Consider the following 18,469-nt stretch of genomic DNA (forward strand, 5'->3'; position numbering starts at 1 on the left):
CTCTTTCATGTCTATTAGTTGATGTTTTTCTTCTGTATTACTGCCTAAACAATATTGAATTTAATGTTATGTGAAACTAATATTTAATTGATCATTGTAGTAGTTATCAGGTGAAGAAAAACTTAATTCTAGCAGGTGCCTACAAAATCAACATTTTCCACATCAAAATGGGTCTAGGTGAAGTTTCAAACAACTATTTAGAATTAATTGCTTTGAAGCTCCTCCTTTTTGCCCTTGAAAAACATGTTCACTCTTTGCAAGTTTCTGGAGACTCGATGTTAGTTATCAATTGGGTCATTGCAGGATTCAAATGTCACACACCCAGGCAAACTCCCTCTCTAATGAGGTTTTTAGGCTGGGTCAAGGGATCTAGATGATTTCGGAGTCTCAAAACAATAGATTTTATGAGTATTATCACAGACCTTTCATTGACAGGGGTCCAAACTCTAGATGCACCGGATGTTTAGACTTTTTGCTATGGACTTTTACAGTGGTTGTATTTATGTCAAACTAAAACAGCACTTCTATGTACTATTTTGTATCAGCATTTCCTATTATATGTGATTCTACTTTTTGGATAGACTATGCTAGTATCCTATAGTCACCGTAGTCAGAAAACAAGTTGTCTTTCAAATTATGATAAATGTATAAAGGTTTGGCTATGATCTTGTAGAAGATCAAGCTATGGGTCTTAGTTTAGAATAAAATTTTCATTATTGAATGTAATTATGTCAGTGTGTGTGAAAGGTCATGCAAATGGTCATTTATATTCTAAGAGGTCGAGTTAAGTGAGTCTAGGGTTATGAGCCATTCAATTCATGAGTGGGGATATGATGGTCCCGGTCTTGCATCATTGGGACGAGCTAGTGACATCTTGTCAAGCATTTTTGTGATCAAATCAGGCCTGTACTATGACATCAGCCTCCAATACAACAGTCTGAAAGGTTCACTACGCAAAGTCTGCAGGGGGTGCTGCGCTTTTACCAAGGCATCAAATTTTGATGAGGAATCAAGATTTTTGGCACTTTTGTCCATGTAGGAGGTTTTTGTGAATATTTGGATCAGCTCCAAATCATTTTGCTCAGTCGAAAGATCAGTGTTTGGTCAAGTCATGAAGATGGAGGCATCTGTTACAAAAAGAAGGTTTGGGGTTTGAAGGTTTGTGTTTGACCTAGAAGTTTTCTCATGGGTTTGAAATGTTGTATGGACCATTCCATGCCATCCTAGTACCCTCAGCATGTCAGATGATGGCCGGAGATAGTATAAGCTTGGAGTGTTGTGCTTTCACATAGTCACCATATTTTCACCATATCTCTTAAACCATGTACCTATTTGCCATGAAATTTTTACAATAGATAAATGGGGGAGAGATAAATAAACTCACTTAATTTCAGGTCAAAATGCTTCACAGTTTTCAAGAAACGAGCCACCGTCATCTACATCCATTTTTGTATTTTCTCAAGATCTGTGAGTCGGATTTGGCTCAAAATTTGTGTGGAGAAGGGTTATAATGATATTAACTTGCTATCAAAAAATCAGCTCAATCTGGCTTACCGTTTAGGAGATATTCAAAAAATACAGTCGCTGCGCTTTTATGCTGCTCTTTTGGACAGTCAACTATTTGACCATCAGATTCGACTCCAAAGCTTCCAAAACCAATTTTGAAGATGCTGACAAGTGGCCATTAGTTTCCAAATTTAGGGGATAAGCTTCATCAACCTCTAACTACTCAAAACACTTGGCAACCTTTTCCAAATCGAATACTCCAGCTCTTAGCTATTCCAGACTTCATTGCAACCAATTCATTTTAGGTTTATTTTCATGATTTTATTTCCAACAACTAATCTCTGTATTTAGAAATTCCAAATCCACTAATTTGGATTTAAGCTTATCATTAAAAATATATAAGGCATATGCAGATGAATGTACCGGGGGGGGTTGGGCAAGTGTGAGAAGACTTATTTTTGGCGCATATTGTAATTATTTTATGAGTTTTAATGAAATTGGTGGATCAGAAGTACCTGGTTAAATCTCTTCAGAGATTCATGTGATTCGGCTCTCTTATGTGTGTGTTTCCTATTCTGTGTGTATTATATTTCTTTCTATGATGTTTAAATGAAAAACTTGTTTGATGCCTTGAGATGGTTATCTACTTTATTTATTTTTCTCGCATCTGCAACTATTAATTCACACAAGGAAGTGTTTCTATCTTGCCTCTGAACAGCTTTTCCCAATTCACCAAGCATCCACCACATCATTGATCTCAGTTTTTACTAACTCCATGCCCAATGGCCTTTTCTCCGCCCTGCCACCACACGTATAAACTCTGCTATTTGCCAGAGATTGAGTAGAAAGAGAGAGCCCTCTCTGAAGCGGGAAGGGCTAGATTCCAGCTTCCAAACAGTTTGTGGTTACCTCTGAGTTTCTCTCTTCACCCTGGAGAAATTACCGAGTGCTAACAGACTACAGGGTGGAACTGGACATATCTATTCTTGTAACAGTTTTCTGATGGCATTTTGCCAACTTCTGGACAGATGTACAATATCTACATACTTTAATACATGCTGGACATGTATCCACAAAATGTGATTTTATTTTTACTTTACGCTTTTTCCCAGGGAGAAACCAAACTTCACAACCAAAAAATCCCATCTCCGTGAATACAATTGTTGACTTCAATGTTGCACAAAAGTTATAAACATTAAATCTTCATCTGGATTAAAATACTGAAAAATGCACCCCACAACAAAAGAAATGGCAGGCACAGAGAAATGTCTATACAGATAAGATGTAAGCGATGCTACAAAATAACGATTAAAAACATGAAAATACAGAGAATATGGGAACGCATTTCCGTGCAAGATATTTTTCATTTTTCCAAACATCAGAATCAGGGGTTCCACAAGACATGAAAAGAAGTTTGCATGCGACAAAGGTCGGCTCACTAATCCTAATAGGCATCCAGTATGCATGATCAACCTTCATTCCATACTGAGCCAGTGCTAATAACAGAAAGAACTAGTAGTCTATTAAAGTCCAATGCCTCAAAAAAATTCAAAGCCAAAACAAACACTTGATGACAAAAAAATGTGCACAGGAAATCAAATCTAATGATTTCCAACATTACCTCTCCCATGTTGCAAAATAGAACGGCACTGCAGCAGCAACCCAGAACCATATACTATGTCTTCCACTCATGACAGAATTTCCAAACGCCATGCTCTCAAACTGTAAATCAAAAATGTCACCAAGGGAAAAAGATCATACCATCTAATCAAAATAAATCACTAAACAAAACAGGAGTTTACAGAGTAATAAGAAAGCATATAGACTAATTCAAGTAAAAGAAGCCATACCGCACACGTAAGTGCATCACAACCTGCATGAATAATTCAAAGATTAAGTGTGAATACAACTATTCACAGCTTTAATAGATAATAATCTACACATATATCGCCTGATGACCGAAAATGACAGCCTACCATGATCAAAAAGCTCTCCCAAAGGACTTGATGAATTTGTCCTTCTTGCTTGCTTCCCATCCACGGCATCAAATGTCTGAAAGTACAACATATTCAGAGAGTACAAATGAGAATTTCTTATAACCCACATCAAGTTCATGCATGGCACACAAATTCACAAATTGTTGAATGTTTCAGTGAGCATGGACCACCATATTTGCAAAACGCCTCAACATATTGTTCACCATGATTCAGGGATGGGGTGAAAGCAGGATAGGGAGACAAGCATCAGGGGTGGCAGGAGAGACCCCACAATTTTCAGGGGATGAGACACAAGGAAGCCCACCCACAAATATAAAAAAAAACACAAAATATCAAACTATATGCTCATGATTGATCACAAAAAAACACAACATCCAACTACAAATCTGAGAGATATTAAACTTCAATTGATATGACGTAGAAACAAAGACCCCATGTGTTGGATCTCTTGGAGATGGCTTGAGGAGGAAATGATCCCGAGGGATGTTATCATCCAAATTTGGTTAACTTACAGCAAGTTAGGTGATCAGCCATGTTATCACCCAGAAATTCCACTACTCAAACTCTAAGGGAGTCTGGGTAATATTAGATATCAAGCCAAGCCACTGTCACCACACTTGATCTCTCTCACTTCAAAATTGGTGCTTGCTCACTTCCATAGGGTATCCCTAACTGATTTAAGGTAATAAATGCACATCAACAAATGATTAAAAGTAACTCTAAACGTAAGTTAACAGGATACAATATGGATTTTGAAAAGCCAGGATCTAGATATGGCCGTGATACATATGTACCATATCTTTTTAATCTTTAAAAGACATATTCAAAGCTAACAATCAAACCCATTTACGACTTACAACATTTGAAATGAAATCATTAGAAAATTTATAAATGCGAAGAATGAAATTATGATGCCTCTTACAAAAGCGATAATGGTAAAAGAAAAATGAGTGTCTCATGAATGATCACTCCTAATAAGATAATGTAAAACATGTCTAACTACATATCTGGAAATGGGTATTGTTACCCCTCTTGTCAGCAAGGGTACATATATATTTTTTTCAGTGCAACATTCATTACCACTGTAAGCCGTAATGTCCCTCTTGGGGGAATGACCCCTAAGTTCTAACGCACCCCTCTGAACGAGGGTTCTCAACCAACTATGATAGGATTACATTTCACAACAACAGTGAGGTATTCATCAATCCATTTAAAGTAAGGATCCTTCCATTTAACATACTATTGGAATTAAAGATATTCAAACAGCCAAATGTTCTTTAACAAACTACTGTAAATTAGGGCTAACTGTCCAATAGACAGCAGACCTCTACAGCACAATTATCTATCAACAGGGCTACAATATCAACCAGTTATCCCTACAGCTAACACTTTTGATTTCTGTTACACAATGGCTGGTTTCTACAGCTGTTCTAACCTCAGTGTAACCCAGGCTGACCATATTGGCTGTTGTCAGTTCCCTTCGTTACCTCAGCTGTGTCCCTGGTCCTGGTTATTGTCTTACTAGCCCACGCTGTCTTAGCGAGGTGACCTTCAGCCCTCCAATGACCCTTGACAGTACACTGCCTGGTTTGTCCTCCTCTTTCCAGCACTTACTGTCTATGCATGAGGGGTCACACCCTTTCAGCTGCCACAGGGAAATGATCTACTGCTGCTACAAACTCAGAAACCCTTGCTGTCACAGAGGACGGGGTTCCACCTTCCTCACTGCCTCAAAACAGTAAAACGCTGCCTCCTTGCTGCCACATTGAACTCAAACTAGTCCTTGCTTGCTTTACTGGCAGTTTGCTGAAACAGACCATACCTCAGAGATGATTCGCTCCCATATTCATTACCCTGGGGATGATTTGTTGCCACAGATAAGCTTTAGAGTTGACTCGCTGCCTTAGACAATGCTTGGAGATGATCCACTGCCAAAAATAGAGTTTCGGAAGTAGCCCACTGCTACAGAATGATCTACTCAATCGCTCGCTACCTCAATACAGAAGATTCCAAACTTGGAATGGCCTCCGAGACACAGATTCCACATAATGTATATAACCGGACACAGATAATGCCTCAGGAAGATGATCCTCCACCCAGACTTTGCCCTGTAATCAGAAAGGTAAAGGGATTGGCTAGGGTGCAATCTTTCACCACCGAAACCAATCAGAAAGAAAGGGATCGTAAAACCCTCTAAGAGCCTCAGCCCAAAAATCAGAAAGAACCACAATCCATGATAATCAAAATGAATCTCCTCTCTACTTTTTATAGATTTCCTTTGGTGATTTTCCTCCTAATTTTAATTTTGAGTGGCTAGGAAGTTCCCCTCCATTTGCCCCAGCTTTGACTTCCATTCAAGTTTCCCCATTTGCCCCAATTATCTAATGTTACCCTAGTAACATCAAATAATAGGTTACCCCTTTACAAATTACTATAGCCTAAGGGGTTAAATAGGCTACTACATCCTCCCTCGAGCAATTAATTGGAAGCAGACAATACAAAGCCAAAGGTCACAAGTCAAAAGCCATGTGAGGCCTTGCATTAGTTATACTAGACCTGTTTCTTGAATTAGTTAGCCTATACCTGTTTCAACTTCTTGACTTCGAGTCTACCTGTTTCAACTTTTTTGGGTACAAGTCTATATTCAATTATTTGGTCAGACCATGCCCTGTTCCTTGCAAGTTTCACCTAAGTCACTTTCGTCCACATTCGGATCGGAGGGGTTCAGGACTCATGGTTTTATGGCAACCTGCATTTGTAGGGGTGATCAATGGTGTATGAGCTAGTCCAGCCCCCGTCAAGGTGCACCTATGTCATATCGCATGCTTAGGGTCTATCCAGTGTATATGTGACCTTGGCCTTGGAGCAGTATTCCTCATGACAGCTCTCACAGCATAGCAGTCCAGCTTTCACGTTTCCAGGGGCAGTTCATGATTCCCAATGCAAAATGGTCGAAGTGGTCAAAAAGTCAACCTAATCTCAGATTGTAGAGCATGATGCGAGGATTCCATGCCATGTGGAATTTTCCAAATCTGAGCATCCAGTGGCTAGTTACAACTTAGTCAAACTTAGTCAACAGGTCAAGAAAATTTTCCAATCGGCAGAACAGTGGTAGCATTGGGTTGTCTATGACAATCATCACGTCAGAAGTGATCTACTCAACGAGGAACAAAACTAATGTTTCATTATTTTCAAATCCTCAATGCCGTTATTGATAATCTACTTGGGCATGATAATGTGACAAGGTAGGTTTCGTGGAAGACTGATAGCGGCAAATCTTGACAAAATGAGCCATGTAATATGTCAAAATTGGTCTACAGAACAAGAAGAAAAAACCCATGTCTCCATTTCTCCAAATTCACAAGGGTGTTAGAGATCCAGCAAGGCACAATGACATGGCGAGCGTAATGATGTGGCAATTCTAACCAAGATATGAAAATTCTAAGAGAAACCTAGTTCAAACCCAAGCTAGTTTTAGCATACCCAAATGTCGAAATTGTCAAAAAACAAAGGACATAGGAGATCCAGCATCCATGTAGCTATGTCGAATTACTAAGCGAAAAGTCAAATTAAAAATACTCTTTGATGAAGTCAACTAGTTGTTAAAGGGTCTAACTAGCCGTTGGAGACTTGATGGACCAATTAGTCAAACAATATACCATGAACAAAGGGAATCTTGAGCTAAATTATGGAAATTTGTCCATATAGACCCCCTAGAGGGTAACTTAAAAAATATATTGTAATCTTTTATGAATTAATTTACTAAGTCTCCAACATGTGGATCACTAGTACATATTTTATTGACGAAGAGTCAAGCTAGTCATTAGCTAGCCATTAACTAGTCGTTATAATTTTTTCCATAAGAGGCTAGGCTCTCCTCATTGTAAAGCGGTTGTTGTTCATTTGCGACAAGTGTTATCACAAATAAAGAGCTCATTTTCATTGCAAACCCTTGTATATTTTTTTGTGCATTGCTGGGGTGGTTTTTGTTCTATTTCTTTTTTTATATGTATTGGGCACTATAATTATAATTGTTACTGTTGATAAGTAATTTTATCCTAAGATTAACATCCTTGCCATTGAGGAACTAAATAATTACATGGAAGAGAACTTAGGGGAAGAATCCCACTTGTTTTTTTTTGCTTTGAAGGTAGAATCAATTCAATATTTTGGACTACTTCAAGAGAAAACTTCATTTTTCTTGTGATTTTGTATTTTATTCCACACACAGAACGAAGGTTAGAGACGCCACCAAGAGAAGAGACCGCTCCTAAGGGGACTCAAAAGTCTTCAACAAGATTAAGCAAAAGTGAAGACAATTTCTAGAAGGACCAAATCCATTCCCTTGACCAAAACCATCTATAGCAGCTTCAGAAGAAAGCAACATCAGACTCCGATAAGAGGTAAGATTCCAAAGGCATATTTACTATTACAACCACCACAAAATCCAAAAATATTTTAATTCTTTTTTTTTCTGCAGCTAGTTTAGGAAAACTCACTTGCCTGTTTTTAATTCTATATCTATTTAGCAAGTTGAAATCTTGAGAAAATGGTGCCATACTTGTTAAATCCAATCAAGTTGATACAAGTCCAGATTATTATATAGTATACGCTTGTATCTAGCCATCAGTGTTGCAGATGTACAGGTTTACAAGGCTGCACCCAATTTGATCTGCACTTTATAGCAACTTACCGCAAGGCCTATAAACATCCAAGTTATCTTAGCTTAGAACCTTGCATTGTACTCCAAATTAAAACCGCAAGGCCTATAAACATCCAAGTTATCTTACATTAGAACCTTACATTGTACTCCAAATTGCTTAAAAGGTAATATTTTTCATCAGTTAGTCATTTACATCAATTTCCTGCCATAAATTTTTGCATAACTTAAATCCAGAATTTTCTGAGTGCTTAAACATATTATTAATTAACCTAGAAATCTGAAATTCAATTTCCAGTCTGCTGAAAATTGAGTTTTCATTCATTATTGGTCTAGGAGGGGGAATAAAAAAATCTCTACATAAATCCTCTCACTATTCCATCCCCTAGACTCACTCAAATTGAAAATCTTTGCATATCTGGTTAAGATTTTCATAGTAGACCAAAATCCACAGGTTATATGACATATGTTTATTGAATTTTGGCAACTAATATTTGTTGTTTAGTATTCTCCTACTATAGTAACAAATTTTACAGTTGGACAGCAAGTACAAAGTGAACAACTCCCCCCGTTTGAATCCACATAAGGCACTGGTCTTGTATTGAAATTGTTGGGGATTTTTTAGGGACTCCTCCCTTGGTTGTTTAAGAGATGTTGGACATAAATAACAAGGGCTTGTGCCAACACGGCAATGACCCCTACCCTGTGTGTGCCCATCCAACAGGTTGCCAACATTACTGATTTGATTGGTAACAGGTCTACATCCTCATAATCTGCAGATTACAACTCTACATAATGAATGAAAAACCCAGGGGGCAGAAATGTTGGAAGTTGCAATAGATGGTTGGACTAGTGGTGTAACATCCTCAAGTAGGCTAGGAGAGTCATGGCATTAAGTGACATGTTTAAGTCGAAGATCTCAAGCTCCACATCCCACAAATTAGTTGAATGCTTCTTATACATTGAACTAGAATGTGATAGCAGGCAGATGTCGAAATGAACATACATAAGATCTGTAGCACTTCATCAAATGGATGAAGACATATGTACTCCAATTCCTCTCAACTAGAGAGAAACTAGCAAGCTACGATAACAACCTAGTGGCTAGAATGGAGAGATGATCATTGCCCCGCCATGGAAACCCCACCAAGTAATTTGATCAATATGCCCCAAATCATTAACAGTTGGTCGAGATCAAGATTGTTGAGTGAGTTGGCAGTTGTTGTCATTAACATCAAGTCCAGTCATTGATGTTAAGTGATGTTTTCATGCATGATGTTTATGTTGTTATTAATGTCTTGGTTGATTCTATTAACAATGTGCTAAGCTTATGATGAGTTGGTTATTTGCTAAGTAGCAAATATTTTAAGGCATTTTGTCTACAGGTACCTCGTTCAAAAGAGGATGAAAAGGCCATGGTTAGATAGCCCTCTCAAAGAGTTTTAAAATGGTATATTGCACTTGGTCCAACTCCCAAGGAAAAAGGAGAAAATTTGTTTTGAGGTGAAGGCAGTGATAGCAGGCAAAAATGGCTTCAAGGAATCCAGGCATCCAGGGTGTAGCCAATTGACATTTGGAAAAAAACAGGCAGATCTCAGATTCATCCCAACATCTGGAGCATTTGAACCCATCCAGGATGCACCAAGGCATCCGGGCATCCGGGCCACCAAGAGTGTTCAAGCAAAACACTTACAAGAAAGGTCGAATACCAGATTTCTTAAGTAGGTAGTGGACCCAAGACAAGTGGCAGCATGAGGTGGCATCCAAGTGGCCAGGTAAATGGCACATTAGTTGACTGCAAAGTCAACAACCAAGATCCATCTCCATAAGCAAGATCAATGGCTCTAGTCGATGCCGCGTGCAAAACATATGCGGAGGTTATAGTGTGGGTGTCCACATGATGGATCCAACGGCAAAGAAAGCTTCAATTCAACTGTTCAGATTCACATCGGTTGTACATGTGCAAAGGTTAAAAAGCTCTTGTGCAAATAATGGATCCAACGGCAAATAAAGTTTCAATCCAACGATTTAGATTCACAACATGCGTGGAGGTTAAAAATCTCTTGTATGCACGATGGATCCAACAGTTGATGATGACTTGATCCAATGGCTCTTATCTACACCAGGCTCTCTACATGCGTGAAGTTTATGGACAATATTGGGCACGATGGATTCAGAGGCAATGTGACATGGATGACAAGTAGCAAATGATGTGTCTCAGAGAATGACGTGGCACAAATGAAGTGAAGTGGGATACAGGTGGCAAGTTGATGATGTGGTATTTTGTGGTCATGGCACGTGGTAGGTGGACTCGGTATTTTTGGGTGGCCAAGTGGCCATTTTCTGAGTGACACGTGGGAGTGATGTGGCAATGATGTGGCCATGTCGTGGCCCATCGTTCATAAGCCATAGGTGCATACCAGCATCGACATGCCATGGGCCCAATTAGTAGCATGTGGTGCCACATTGCACAACAGTAAATCGTAGAGGAAAAAATCCCCCCCCTTTTGTTAAAATTTGGATAGTTAGGGAGCCCTGAAGTGACTTCTCCACCATCAGTTTTGATCGGATCACGAGATCACAATGCACATTTTAAAAAATTGGGGAATATTTAATTGCACATAGTTCAAAAAGAGGACCCCCCTTTGTTAAAGTTCAATAGTTGGTGGGGGTCCCGAAGTGACTTCTTTGTTGTCGAATTTTAATCAAATCATTGGTTGTGCTTTAGAAAATGTTGAATATTTAACACTAGGTGAATTGCACACATCACTAGGCTAAGTGCCTTGAGCTTAAGCCACTGGTTTTCGCTCAATCATGTGTCAAGGAGCCTAAAAATCAAGGGCTAAAATCGAAATTTGGAGGCATTCTAGTGTTGGCTTGGGCAACAAATTTAATAATATAAGGCGAATATTTGGTATTTCAAGGGGCACAAAGAAATGAAAAACATCAAAATTTGAGATACTTGCAAAAATCAAATGACGAGAATCAAAAGCATCTCGTGTTCTCATGATTTAGAAGAAGAAAAGGTTGTTGAATAAATAATGGAATTGTTGCAGTTCGTGGGTGGGTGTGAGATTGCAAAAATTTATATAAGTTGAGTTCTTGATTGGGAAAATGATTGATAAAAAGGGAGAGAAAGAGAGACAATGGGCACGAGAGGGCAAGGCAGAAATCAAAACTATTGAATGTCATAAATTTGAAGTAGATAAGAGACAAGAGTGTGCAATGAAGAGATGAGTTGTGGCTATAAGTGGATATTAGGTGAGATATGAAGTTGGTGTGTATAAGAAAATTGCTCAGAATCAGAGACAAAGGGTGTTGCAAAGAAAAGATCAGAAAAACTAAGCAAAACTAATATTAACATTGTCTATTGGGCGATTGGAGTCTCCTTAACGTTGGTGCCTAAAAAGGTCAGCGGGATGGTGCCTACAAACAGTGGGAGTTGGTGTTTCCAGCAAGTGTGTGCTTGCAAAGAAAAGGAGGTTGGAGCCTTCTATAGGTTGGTGCCTACATAATTTGATGTAAATTGAAGTTGGTGCTTCCATTTACACTAAAATTAAAAGAAGATTTGTGGTTTTCTTGGGTTTCCACATAGACATCTTGTGTCCAATTCTTTATGTTATTGATGTATTGTTGTATTATTGAATGCTTTTTACTTGTTAGGTGATTGTTTAAGAGTTACATAAACATAATTCATGTTGGAAATACTAAGAGGCGGGTGAATCAGTATTTCAACAATGATATTATTATTTTTTACCAGTTATAACCATTACACCATTCATCATCAAATCATGAAGAATAGCAACATAAAATAATACAAAAATACCATGTAAAGCATGCACCTGACACAGAAATTTTAGGTGGAAACCCTTCCGGCAGAAAAACCACCAAATGTTTGTCTTATTTTTCTTCTTAATTCAATCTTCTTTTACAATGTATTGGCAACAACCAGTATACAAGCACCAGCATGTGAGGCACCAACCTCAAACATCAGCGAGAACCCACTCGCTTCAACCATCGACTTGATGGAAGCACCCCTGTCCTACAACATTCGCAAACACCAAATTGTTAGAGGCACCAACCCCCAAGTTGTTCTCAGGCACCTGCCTAAAAGAAGCCACTGCTCCCTAACTAGCAAGCCACCACTTGACCTGAAAGCACCAACCTTCAAATCACGACGTGGACCTCGTTTCATATATTTTCTAACTAGATCCACGGTCAACAAATATAAGCATAAAACCAATCATATTACAAACCATATTTGCATCAAACCTTCTCTGTTCAGCACCATAGACTGTCAGTAATATAAGAGCTTTGTCATCAGCAATTATGCTTTGTCATCAACAGCCAATAACCAATTTGATCTTTGTAACAAAAAGCCTACTCAGCTCATTATCATATAGCAAAAAGCCTACGCATCATATAGCATCAACAATCTTACAACCACGTGATCGTAAGCCTTGCATACATATCAACAATACTTTCAATCCAAAGCATAACCTTGACATATCTTATCAATAACAACAGTGTTCACACTTTCTTTTTCCTTGATCAATAAATATATATTCCTTATACAAACCCTAGCATATTTTGTAATGCATACTTCTCTAGCATACCTTGCAATACAAGTCCTCTAACTTCTTATAAACTATGTTCATCATTCATCAACAACAATCTTGTCATTACTTTAGCATCTTAGTACAACAGCTGATTAGCAATTTTTAGCTCAAGCAAAAGCTTCATTCAAAACCCTAAGAAAAACCACTGACTTCTAATCTGCTTTGACATGTAGTAATATGCAAAGTCTCAACAACCAAAATAAATCCCAAAGCAAGGTCTTCATGACATATCTTTTGTCATCAACAGCAAAGTCAAGTTAGATTGTAGATACCTCAAACCTTGGACAATGGAGAGCTCGGTAATCATAACCCTTATGAGCTTCCACTGCCACAAATCCTAATCTGCAACAAACTCAGTCAATAACCATCTTATCAGATATCTGACAATAGTAGCAACCATGGCAAGCGACCTCTATCATGTTCAATAATCATTTTATTCTTGTTACTAGTAAAGGTTTCTAGTAGTAAAGTTGTGGCTTAGTCAGCAACATTCAAATCAATTCAACATATATTATGGCAATTCATAGCAAGCAAGTTACTGGCAACAAGCTTTGCTCAGATTGGCCCTGCATAAAAGGCCTTTGGCAGCACTGAACATCATATTTTAACAAAGTTTTGTCCACATTAGGATTTGGTCCTACAAGAAACAACTAGTGTAACAATCTTTTGATCCCCCATTCAACACATTAGCAAAACCCTACAACCTTCCTAACATACACTAGCATCTTTGTATTTAGACTTCTAGAGAGACAAAGCCACAATGTCAATTCAAGTCGCAACATACACAACAAGAATCAACCTTAGAACCAATATGTTTAATCAAACACACTACTCTATTATCAGACAAAGTCGCATTTCTACATCCTACATGCATAGATCGAGATTAGCTAGTCGTCGTAAATTCATCGCATATGTTGTTTGATCCACAAATAAGTCCACGTCAATCAGTTCACAATCTCACCTCTAAGTGCAAAGAATATACCTTGATTGTTGACACCATCGCATAACTACTTTACTTACTAGATCGCACCACTAGATCATACAAAGATCTCATAACTGCTTACCTGGACCACAACAAGGGTATGATTTTGACCTTGTGCATTGATACACTCACCGCACCATCACTCCATACAAGATCACGCACTTGAGCAATCGCATCACAGTTTTGGCTAGTCAACATTGCACACATACAATTTATTCCTCACGAACTTGTGTTTGCTCAGTAACAAAAAAATCAACCCACAGCACACTGTCAAAGAGTACATTTAAATTTATCAGCGCCAACTGAAAGAAAGCAACTCCCTGGTTTATCAGCACCAATTGAAAGGAAGCACCAACTCCCTGATTTATCAACACCAAAGTCTGTACAAGAGTCAATATTAGTCAAAGAAAGTCTTCCCTCTGTCCTTCCCACAAGCACTCGGTCTTCCAAACACGACCTTCTTAGAAATAGAACTTCTCTCAACAAATGATCCTTGAACTCAACCTCCTTATTAGTAGAACTTGACCTCAACAGACCCCAAACCAAGATTGAAACTTGGACTTTAATGCACCTAAATTCAACCCTCAAGCAATCAATACTCGTCTTCTAAAACTCTGCCTCCTCCACAGGGTTCGGCCTACTCAACAGAGAACAACATTAGATCTTCAAAAACAGTCTTGAAACTCGCCTTCAAACGCACCAAGATTTGGCCCTTAAACAAGCCTGAGATCGACCTTCTTTGTACCAGATCATCAATCCTAAAATTCAACCTTATATGGGTCGGGCACCGCTCTCAAGACAAGCCTGAAACTCAACCTTCCACATTGGAATTAGCCCTCTACAGATCTGAAAGTCGGCCTTCAAAGGGGACAAAGTTCATCTCTCAAGAACAGGTTTGCAATCAACCTTCTAACCAAGACCAGAAATCTTCAAAAAATGTGCAAAAAATCCTTCCCCAGAAAGTCTCTCCAAATCAACTCCTCTTCCCTTATGGCTCATGAGGTATAAACCTCAGTACTCCTTTTCTTCGCTTGTTTGTACATATCCAATCTTGCTTGAGCGAGTAACTTGAAATATTCCTCCCGCTTATTTATAGTGCATTCGGAATCTAGACTAGGCTAACTTGTACATTAGGGGGGCCGACTTGTCCATTGGTTACAATGGCTTGTGCAATTGGCAGAATGTATGGTGAATATTTAAAAAATAAGTTCTCCTAAATCATGAGTTAGAGGGAGTGCCATATATCACTGAAAAGGTCTACAAATAAACTTTCCGACAATATATGTTATGCTTCTAGTTGAGCCAAGTAAATAGAGTAAAAATGCATTCAAAGATGGGGTATCCAAAAGGGGCATCAAAAATCCAAAAACAATATTTCAAAAAAATTTATTTGAACATGTGACTTTCTCTTTCATTTGGACAGTCTTTGACATCAATGATAACTTTCAACCTTCATACTCCCCCTATCATCATGCTCCCCCTGTCTTCATGCTTCTTGATCTTTCTCTCCACCTTTGACATCAATGGAAAAGGGTAAATCCCCTTGACGCTGTCTCCCCCCTTGTATTTCTTTATTGAAGATTGTGCATATCAATTTGGAGGAAAAATTACTCTAGTTTATCTCTATGATACTCAAATGCCTCTCGGGGAAGTGATTTGGTAAAGTTATCTGCAAATTGTTCCTCCGTCCCAACATACTCTAGTTTGATATTCTTTTTTGAGAATTGTTCCCTTAGAAAGTGAAACGTGATAGGAATATGTTTGGTCTTAGAATGCATCACTGGGTTCCTGGAGATATTTATTGCGCTAGTGTTGTCACCTGTTGAAATTTGATGACTAAAAAGTTTCCTGCAATCCCAACCCGGTTTTAATTTCACCTTATCACTCCCATTTAGTTAAATTCCTTTTCCCATAAACATACATTCAACATATAGAATTCTGGAAAAGAAATTTCCAGATTAAAACACATGGGGTTGTCAACACATGCTGAAAATAAATATGACAAAAACAGACCAGCAACACACATAAAAATACACAGATTTTTGGGCAACTTAGACCCAAGCAAAACCCCTTCAATCTTCTCCGAGGAAAACCTGATAGAGAGCTCTTCAAATTTATTTATCTTTTAAGTTCAGGAAAAATACATTTGTAGACAAAACAAAACAGTAAAATACAACTTATTTCTTCAACCCAAAACTCCTTAAAAACCATGCCCACTTTGCCTCGATTTTTGTGCCCACTTGAAGCTGAAAATATGTATTGTACGGATACGGACTGTACTATACGGATTCCGTACGGACTGTATAGTTTTTTTCAAAAAAATCTCCAAAAATTTTCTCAAACGACGTGCAGCTCACAACATTAAATGTTGTTCGTACTATACCCTATGTTGTCTTCTATGCCTTGATTTTGTTGACCTAGGTTGTCATTGATGTCAATATGGCAATATTCTAGATAGTAGATGATGATATGGAGCCAAGGGGAAGCAGAACAGATCCATGAAGAGACAGGAGCAAGGCCATCAAGGTAGCTAAGCTAGAGGAGTTAACAAAGGAAGCCTATCAGAGCAAGGAGGCATATCAGAGTAAGAGAGGCATACCGAAAAAGGCAAAAGCCATCAAGGTATGAAGGTATAAGAGGAGGTCTTTGAAAGACACTTCCAAGCAAAAGGAGCCACATTGGAGCAAGAGGAGCTATATCGGAGGAGCGTTGCATGTAATACATGCCCAAGAAGAACCTATAAGAGGAGCCATATATATATATATATATATATATATATATATATATATGCCAAAACAAAGCTATCAGAGCTACAGGAGGAGCCTTATATATATACCATACATATATGCCAAAGAAGAGGAGCACACGGAGCAAACAGAGCAAAACAGAGCTATCGGGAGCAATGTATGCCACAATAGGGTTATATGCACGCAAACAAGCCTGAGGAGCCATATCGGAGGAGCATAAACAGAGCCTATCGGAGCTACAGGAGAAGTAATATATGCCAAAGGTTCGGAATCCAAAGGAAGACCGATCAGAGGAGCATAGAGGAAGAGCGGAGGACATAGCAGAAGAGCAGTTAACGGAGGAGTATTACAGCGGAGCAGTATATAATATTGGAGGAGCCACATAGAACCGATAGAAAGGAAACAGCAGAGCAATATATAAACAGAGTTAAAGGAGTGGAGCAATATATACTATCGGAGGCGGAGCAGTATATTATATCGACAGGTTCTATTAAGTGTCACCCCCGAAACCTCCGTTTGCGATAATGTATGCGGACCTGATGCTCCTATTATATCGCACCCTATTGTTATATCGCATCTGTGGTAATCGCAATGTATAAAGGGCTGTCACCCCCGAACCACCGATTGCGATATATATATATATATGGACCTGACGGAGGCATTAAAAACAGTCTATAATAATATCGCGTCTGTCATATCGGGACTTATGTATCGCAGCGCTTAAAGCCTTGTCACATTAAAATTGCGATTGCGATAATAACACGGACCCAACTACACCATTGCAATATAAGTTAATCTATTATCGCATCTGTCACATATCGCATATATTATAAAGCCTTGCCACACTAAAGCGCCGATTGCGATAAAGTTGTGGAGCGGACCCGATGCAGTTTTAGATGCGGGCATAATGTTTTTTGAAGTCCGGCCTTAAGCGCTCGGGCGGGTTTTTGTCCGTGTATTCCTGTGTAATTCAAATATTTGTATTGCCCAGGGTTTTTAGGCCAAAAGCCTATAATAACAGTTTTGATAGTTCAATAGGGTGGAACGATGCCGGTTGCGATTGCGATGGTAACATGACATGTGGGCTCACCCTGATGGTACAGTCTCTCCAAATGAAAGCCTCCGTAAGCACTGAAGTCCTGTGTATGAACATTATTGAAAAAAGGGATCTCTCTGATATCTTTTAATAGGCAATGTTTCTCTGTAATACGGCCTCTCTTCCTCTTGAACGTGTCCTGTGAATATTGGAACGCTCAAATAGACAGAGGAAACCGAAAGCCAGGAAGTCGAAGAAGCAAGCGAGCGCAAAGGAAATGACAACGACCGAGGAGGAAGCTGAGAGGATAAGCGAGCATTGAGGAAGCTGAAGAGCCAGCAGAGAAAGGAAGCCAAAGGCCAGGGGTGTCATGTATAAGAAAATAGAGAATTGTTTGAATGGGTTGCTCGTTGTGTTGTTGAAACAGTTGGAGAAAACAGAGGCAGTAGCAGAGGGTCCAGCAGAACAGAAAGAGGGCCGAAGGACCAACAGGACAGTAGACAGTCGAAGGGGAGAAGTAGCCAGCAGAGAAACAATCACGCTGAAGCATTCACTGTGACATTAGAACAGATGCTTGAACAGAAAGTTGTTCTTTATGCAGGGCTTAGTGCAGCTAACAGTAGACTAACTAAAGCTGTGTAAAGACATTATCAGAGAGCACGAAGGCTATTGGACACTCTGTGTGGGCAGTATGAAGAGTTGTAAAGACTCCTTCATAAGAAGACTGGTTGTCATTGATGTTGTAGCATGGAGACTACAGTGAAGCTATAAATAGAGAGAACTCAGCAGAGAAGAGTTTCGAAGAGCAGAACATTACTATCAAACATGCCTTGACAAGATTGGGTTGGAACCCTTGGAGCTGGTGCCTCAGAAGCAAGAAGGATTGGAGTCCTTGGGGCTGGTGCCTCAAAAGTAAGAAGGA

The 18,469-nt window shown here is 39.0% G+C and overlaps 1 protein-coding gene across 4 annotated transcripts in view; it reads right to left on the reverse strand.

The window, feature by feature from the left end:
* LOC149142423 (choline/ethanolaminephosphotransferase 1-like) overlaps positions 1-18,469 on the reverse strand; it is a 129,987-nt gene that overhangs the window by 76,017 nt on the left and 35,501 nt on the right. For 3 of the 4 annotated variants that reach the window (XM_089446424.1, XM_089446426.1, XM_089446425.1), the window contains exons 3-4: positions 3,483-3,558; positions 3,128-3,228 (exon numbers count right to left, since the gene is read on the reverse strand). In XM_089446424.1, the coding sequence (XP_089302550.1) occupies positions 3,128-3,228; positions 3,483-3,558 (177 nt within the window). Of the gene's footprint in view, positions 1-3,127; positions 3,229-3,356; positions 3,380-3,482; positions 3,559-18,469 lie in introns of all 4 variants that reach the window. The other variant, XM_089446427.1, reaches the window with a different exon arrangement.

This window comes from Pinus tabuliformis, chromosome X (genome assembly GCF_031772625.1).
Source record: "Pinus tabuliformis cultivar Carrire ecotype Pingquan chromosome X, CPIR1, whole genome shotgun sequence".
Taxonomy (NCBI): domain Eukaryota; kingdom Viridiplantae; phylum Streptophyta; class Pinopsida; order Pinales; family Pinaceae; genus Pinus; species Pinus tabuliformis.